The sequence below is a fragment of the Oryzias melastigma genome, linkage group LG1 (genome assembly GCF_002922805.2).
Source record: "Oryzias melastigma strain HK-1 linkage group LG1, ASM292280v2, whole genome shotgun sequence".
Taxonomy (NCBI): Eukaryota; Metazoa; Chordata; class Actinopteri; order Beloniformes; family Adrianichthyidae; genus Oryzias; species Oryzias melastigma.
Window position 1 is genome coordinate 11,037,300 of NC_050512.1, and position 6,439 is coordinate 11,043,738.

A 6,439-nucleotide genomic window follows, 5' to 3' on the forward strand; every position below is an offset into this window, starting at 1 on the left:
GTTTTGTCACATTTTCATCTGATTTTTCTGAGAAATAATATTTATTGGGTATATTATATTGGGTAAAAAATAAAAATGACGTGGCAAAAGTGATGGTGTAACTTTTGATAGCAAAAGTGTTCGAGGGTTATTCGATTGTCTGGATCTATCATTTGTTGCTCTGCAGCTCGAGCTTACTCCCCACTCGATGAAGGAGTGGGGAGTAAACGTGGCGTTCAGCAGCGCAGGCTTACCTGTGGTATCCAAACCCCGCTGTGGAGGAGGGGTACTGGGGTTTCATCCAGCCGTCCTCCCCCCATGACTTGGAAGTTTGTCCGAGCTTTTCCTCCTTCTGCCGTTTCTCGTGGATGTACTCGGCGTACGTCTGAATCCGGTAGCTCTCTGCGTAGCGGCTTGTGTTCATTGCTGCACAGATTTGATCTGTTTATTGACTCCGTTTGTGGATATTTATAATGCAAACCTGCTAGAACGTACCTATTTGAACCTGATCTGTTTGACTTAAACACACAAAAGCAGATGTCTCGTCTATCCAGGACACCTGAATGTTCCCTACACAAAAACAAGGTAAGATCAATAATAGAAGCTTCTAGAGGGGCGTAACATTTCTGAGCCCGTCTTACCAAAGGCACTAAAGAGCTGGTACAGGTCACTCGTCTTCCATTCCTTTGGAAAGGTCACATAAAGAACGTGGTCTCTCTTGGGTTGCACTGCACAAAGATCACACACACATAAGAGACGATAGAGAAAGATGGAGGAATCCACAGTTTTATTAACTTACAGTCCGGTCCGGTTATGTTGAGGTAGGGAATATCTATAATCCTCATGAGGAAGAGTCTAGGAAAAGGGGAAGGAAATCAAGAGTTAAAAAAAGCCAACAGCTGCTATGTATAAGTAAATGCTTCTCCAGTTTTCCTTACTTGTTGAAGAACGGTTCAATGAGTTTGGAGTGAGCGGAGATGTGAGCTTTTGGTGGAGTCAAGAAGGAACCTAAAATCAAAGAAGTGTTACATTCTTTCTTTTGGTTATTGTGTACAGTCAGAAATTGTCTGTTTTTTTTGTTGTTTTTTTAAAGTTTGACTACGTTTGCTGCTCCTAACACCTGTAAGGACATCTATACGACTGCACCTTACCCAGATGGTTGGCCATGGAGATGAAGCACAGGCCTGTGATGAAGGCGTCGTATCCGGCCTCGTGCAGCTGCTCCTGAGCCGTATCGTAGCTGGGGAAGCCCTCTGCCGTTTCTGATCAGGGAGTGCACAAAACTGTCATTAGGGCAGCCTCAACATTTCAGATCGTTTGCAACGATCTTCGATTTTATGTACTTTTATGTGTCTTGTATTCTATGTGTCTTTTTAACATATCTGCTCTGTCTTTTTATCTCCTGCTCTGTAAAGCACTTTGTGACTTATGTCTGAGAAAAGTGCTATACAAATAAATATTACTTACTTACATATTATAACACCTGCTAATTCCAAATACTAGAAGTGCTAAGTCACTTTAGATCAGGGCTCTGGAGCTCTTTTATCCCTCCATTGTAGCTCTTTCCTTCGAAAAATGCTAATTATTCACATTAAAACATGAGTTTTTAGAAGTGATCATTTATTTTAGTCATAATTTGTCCTTATAACTTGCCAGATTGAGCAAAATAAAAGGGTTACAGTATAAGAATAAGTTAGCACATATTCTGATCTTCTGCTGCACTACAGTTTAAAAAATGATCCTACATCAACATTTTCATGTTTATGTTCATTAATAAGAAAAGAAAGGATTATGGTGGATCAAAGTGATGGAAAAGTCCATGTTTCACTTGGCTTTCTTCCATTTTTAATTCAAATTAATATATATTATATATATTATTGACAAGCTGTGTGTTAAATTATTTTTTATATGCTGCTGTCAAAAGTAAAATAAGTTAAACAAATTTATACATATAGAAAAATACAACACCATTTTAATTTAATTATGTAACTATTTTAAAGTTATTTTTTTAAATGAATGGCTAAATGGCAACAAAAACAAATATAAAGTGTATTTTCTAAACAGTGAAGTGGGACTTTGTAGCGTTTGCTGAGTTTGCGTCAGTAAGAAACTGGAACCAAACGGCTCTTTTAGCCTCAAAGGATGCAGACGTCTGATCTAGACAGACATGCTTTAAACAAATCCAAAGGATTTCACAGAAACGTGTGGAACTCACCAACAGAAGGTGCCTTGAAGGGGCTTTCTTTCACTTGTTTCTCTAACTCTGCCAGAGACGTGTTATTGATCAGCTCCTGGAACACAAACGGTGGAACTGTTTCAAACTTACACAATGATTAATCAGTTAAAAAAATAAAATACTGCACCAGTCTAGGGATCACCATAAAACCAAAAGGTTGACCCAGCTACAGGAAATGGGTGGGGCTTTAAAACCATTTGACTTGGGAGCAACGGATTAACCTTCAGGTTAAAATATGCTGCTTTAGGTGTGTCATGTCTCTCTAGCACAATCAGACGGTAAAGGACTTCAAATATATTCTACAAAATATCTTTATTTACCTTAAATGGTTGAGTTGAGGCCATCAACTTAGTGTCCAGAAGTCTGTTAATTAAAAAAAAAAACACATTACAATAAAAAAGGATTTTTATTCATAAAAAAGGTTAGAAGATAAAAAAAAAATAGTAATACCTTGGAAAGACACACGTTGTAACCTCTTTAAAGTCTTGAAGGTCCTGTATATTTGTACACAACGACAAAAAATCTAGTAAAAGGTTTCTATTCATAACACTTGTAGGTAAAAAAAACAAAGATAAACACATTTAAAAGGTTTGAATGTGAGTGCCAAACCTGTGGCAGAGAACAGTAGAACTGATGGATCGTGTGCATCACATCCAGGAGCATGTTATGGCCGACAACAAGTTTACCCTGAGACAGAAACACAAACCTCGTCATCACACACCTTTAGCTTAAAATACAGTTTCCCTGAGATCATTCAAAATTTTTTATCTGGCTTTATCTGGTTAGCCTTGAATACAAGGACAGTCTCGTGGATTTTTTTTCTCTTTGCAATTTTGCATCTTTTTTTTTTTTTCTTTTAACAGCGTACTTTGTGTTCTGATTGGATGGTGACCTTGTCAATCAATCTCCTCTGTGAAATGTCTGCTGTACAGATACAAGCCGCACTCTACTTCTACACAAGTCTCAAATTGCGATACACAAGGAAACACTAGATCAAAACTAATAGAAAGTAAAAGTAGAAGTTAACTGACAGATTTAGAAATGGCGTGGACGACTCTTGAAAAGCCGACAGCGTCGTTCAGCTCCTCCTGTTGGAAGAGACGTGGAGTAGAAGTTAACTTTAAGAGGTTCACCTATTCTAAAATATCACCATTTATATAGATACAAAACACAATAATAAAAACATGCACTATAATTTATGGTGCATGAAAAACATTTGCAGAACATTTTCTCTCTTAACATTCTGAATTCAGCCACAAAATTCCACATCTTAAAGTTTTAAGGCAAAGTTCACCTGTTCTCTCTCCAGTTTCTGTTGTTCCCGCCTCTTCCTCTCTTCTTCATCAACTTTACTGACTTGGATGAATCGCTCTTTCTGCACAGAGAACCTTTGGGTCAGTGGCAGACAGAGAGAGGGGAAGCCAGGATGAAGGAAACCAAGCTTACCTTTTCCGTTTCCATGGTTTCCACGTGAAGACCTTTGGGAAACCTGAGGGGGCAAAACACACATCAGTTAGCAATATAGCAATTAATGAAAAAATAAAATACACAATCATTATTAAGAGGAACTTACTTCCAACTCAGAGTCTGGTATATCAACTTTCTTTGGAAGCTTATTGACAATAAAAAAAAAACACATACATTAAACAGATTAAAGAAATAAACAATAAAATCAATATTTTCTGGGAGAATAGCCAGATTACCCAGAACATGGTTCCAAATCCAAAGTCTCCTTGTTGCTACTGAAAAGTTTTTCAACCTTTTCTCTGTTGAAGACACAAAAAATGGTTATTAGTCACAGAAAGAAAAAGTATACTTTTCTCTCCTTGGGATGACTGCTAACACACAACAGAGGCAAGCGGATGAGTCAGCACATACACAACTTTGTTGATGTAGTCTTTCTGCTCATCAGGCACATTTGCAGGCGTTTTGGAGGAGGGAGAGATGAAGGACGGCGTCCCCAGACCGTTAGCGTGTTGATTTCTCCTCTCCTCTGTCTGCTCTCTCAGCTGCGCTTCCTGCTCCTGATTTAGGTACGGGATTCCTAGAAGAAGAAACAGAACAAATATTAAGTTCATATAATTATTTTTCAAGTGGCAAGGAATAAAGAATATGATACAGGAGAAAGCTAACAGTAATCCTTCACTCACCGTGACAGAACACCTTGTTGAAGTCAAATCCCTGACAGGCCAAGAAGTCAATACTTGAACTCTGAAGGTAGAAAAACGAAGTTTATATATATATATATATATATATATATATATATATATATATATATCTTTACAATCTTTTAAAGACCGACTGCAATCATCTCTTAGTTTATTTTAAAAATGTCCCCTTGTGCTCTTTTTATTATGATTGAGCTGTTTTTTATCCGAAATTTTAAAAACCCGTGGCATTTTCTAGTTTTTAAGTCACCGAGAGCTCTCCGTTTACGTGCTCTCCCACTAGCTTACAGCCCCTCACACTCCCAACCTAACATTACCGTAGCAACAAAAAAGGTCAGCAATATTACAGCTATCCATCTGTACAGTTTTGAGTCAGCTCGGATGAGGAAAGCAAAAACATAAATGAAAATATTTGTCTGCAAAAAGATGCATTAGAATAGAGCGGAGAAGGAAGCTTATGGCCCAACCGGTGTGTATTTTCCATCACAAACAAAACTCAAAAACTTGTTTTTCATCTGCACAACAATTTGATAAAGAAATACTCAATACTTTTCCTTAAATGTGTCCTCTGTCATCGAAAAAAAAAAAAAAAAAGTTAAAATAATGCATTAAAAACACAAAAAGATATGATTTTCATTGAAATGGGTCTTAACAGAGAACTGTAGTACCCCAAAACCCTGAGAATCCACTCACCTGACAGATGAACTTTATATCTGGCGATGTCCTACTGAAGGGTTTTGGGAATACATAGAAATTAAATGGTTTTGTGATATACCTGCAGAGAAATGAGGATAAAACATGCATCAAACTATACTATAGAGATTAGTAGAAATTGCAATTGAGACTAATGCATTTGAAGCATTGACGCAGATGAAGGTCTGGTCAGTGGGTAAAAGGATAAGGATGTCAATGCAGGTCAGATTTTTCATGTCACTTACTTGGACTTTTCCTGGTCATATTTGAAGGTACACAATCCAAATTGGAACAACAGAAAGTCCATGGAATGCTGGAATACAGAAATGAAAATTTAGACAACCATCAACAGCAAATACTGGTTTTCAACCATGTTTGTAGTTTGAATGAAAAACTACACTGGAGGATAGGACTACAAGCTCAGCTGAAAATGTCAAATTGCTGGAACCTTTTTCAGCTTGACGTATCTCTCTTCTGGCGTATCCAATCCGTTTGTTAAAGCGCTGACACTTGGACCATCACTTATCCCTGGAAAAAAATGCAGTTCACCCGTTTATTTAACACATCGCCGAGCTCGTCAACCGTAATTAATGAAAAAAATGAAAGGATATTTACCTGAAAATTCTCCATCGATGGCAAGGAAATCCGCCTCGTCTATAGCGCTGTACACATCGCTCAAAGATTCTTTAAAATCTGCGGTAGGGAAGTGGGAAAAAAAAAAAAAAAAATCAGGCTATGTGCTTAAATGCTACCTAGCATGCTAGCTGCACGCTCCAACAGAGCAGATGCCCATACTCGGTATTGTTTGTTTAAGATATAAACCATGTCACTGCTATGCTGCACGTTGTTTCAATACGTACAACATCATACAAGAACAACTGAATGCAAATGCTTACTTGTCCGTGTTACCTCCATCCCAACAGAATCACGAAACCCGGCTGACAGCTAAACCTAGCTAGCCTTTGTCAACTGGCTTTTAACCAGGCTAACACTTCCGGTGTCACACCAACAAACGCACCCGGTGACCCCGATAATCTACCTTACTTTTGAAGACAGTTCTGGGCTTATTTGAGTTTTAAATTCAATATAATATTTATGGATTTTAAAAACAACTAAATAATAAATAAATAAATAAATAAATAAACAAATAAATAAGTGAACAAGTGAATGAATGAATGAATAAATAATCATTTTTTTGTTTATTTTGTAGACAAACATAAAAGACTGAGAGTTCGTAACAATAAGAGACAACTTTTTTTTTTGTTTGTTTGTTTTGTTTTGCATTTTTAAGCAAGACAAAGGAGATAAGTGGCCCTTAACAAGAAGTGGTCAATTTAAAGACCCACTCTGATGAAAATCGTGT

General features: G+C 37.3%; 1 protein-coding gene across 1 annotated transcript in view; it reads right to left on the bottom strand.

Annotated features, from left to right (window-relative positions):
* The window catches only part of parn (poly(A)-specific ribonuclease (deadenylation nuclease)), an 8,149-nt gene extending 2,023 nt beyond the window's left edge, over positions 1-6,126 (bottom strand). Inside the window, exons 1-22 of the mRNA XM_024259832.2 lie at positions 5,973-6,126; positions 5,692-5,769; positions 5,525-5,604; positions 5,322-5,389; positions 5,077-5,158; positions 4,366-4,426; positions 4,094-4,259; positions 3,919-3,981; positions 3,789-3,827; positions 3,662-3,704; positions 3,510-3,590; positions 3,247-3,303; positions 2,825-2,902; positions 2,666-2,709; positions 2,536-2,578; positions 2,195-2,270; positions 1,131-1,241; positions 918-987; positions 779-834; positions 621-707; positions 475-549; positions 234-405 (exon numbers count right to left, since the gene is read on the bottom strand). Coding sequence (XP_024115600.1) covers positions 234-405; positions 475-549; positions 621-707; positions 779-834; positions 918-987; positions 1,131-1,241; positions 2,195-2,270; positions 2,536-2,578; positions 2,666-2,709; positions 2,825-2,902; positions 3,247-3,303; positions 3,510-3,590; positions 3,662-3,704; positions 3,789-3,827; positions 3,919-3,981; positions 4,094-4,259; positions 4,366-4,426; positions 5,077-5,158; positions 5,322-5,389; positions 5,525-5,604; positions 5,692-5,769; positions 5,973-5,991 — 1,649 coding nt within the window. The 5' untranslated portion in view covers positions 5,992-6,126. The remainder of the gene's footprint in view (positions 1-233; positions 406-474; positions 550-620; positions 708-778; positions 835-917; positions 988-1,130; positions 1,242-2,194; positions 2,271-2,535; positions 2,579-2,665; positions 2,710-2,824; positions 2,903-3,246; positions 3,304-3,509; positions 3,591-3,661; positions 3,705-3,788; positions 3,828-3,918; positions 3,982-4,093; positions 4,260-4,365; positions 4,427-5,076; positions 5,159-5,321; positions 5,390-5,524; positions 5,605-5,691; positions 5,770-5,972) is intronic.
* Between the last annotated feature and the right edge of the window lie 313 nt (positions 6,127-6,439).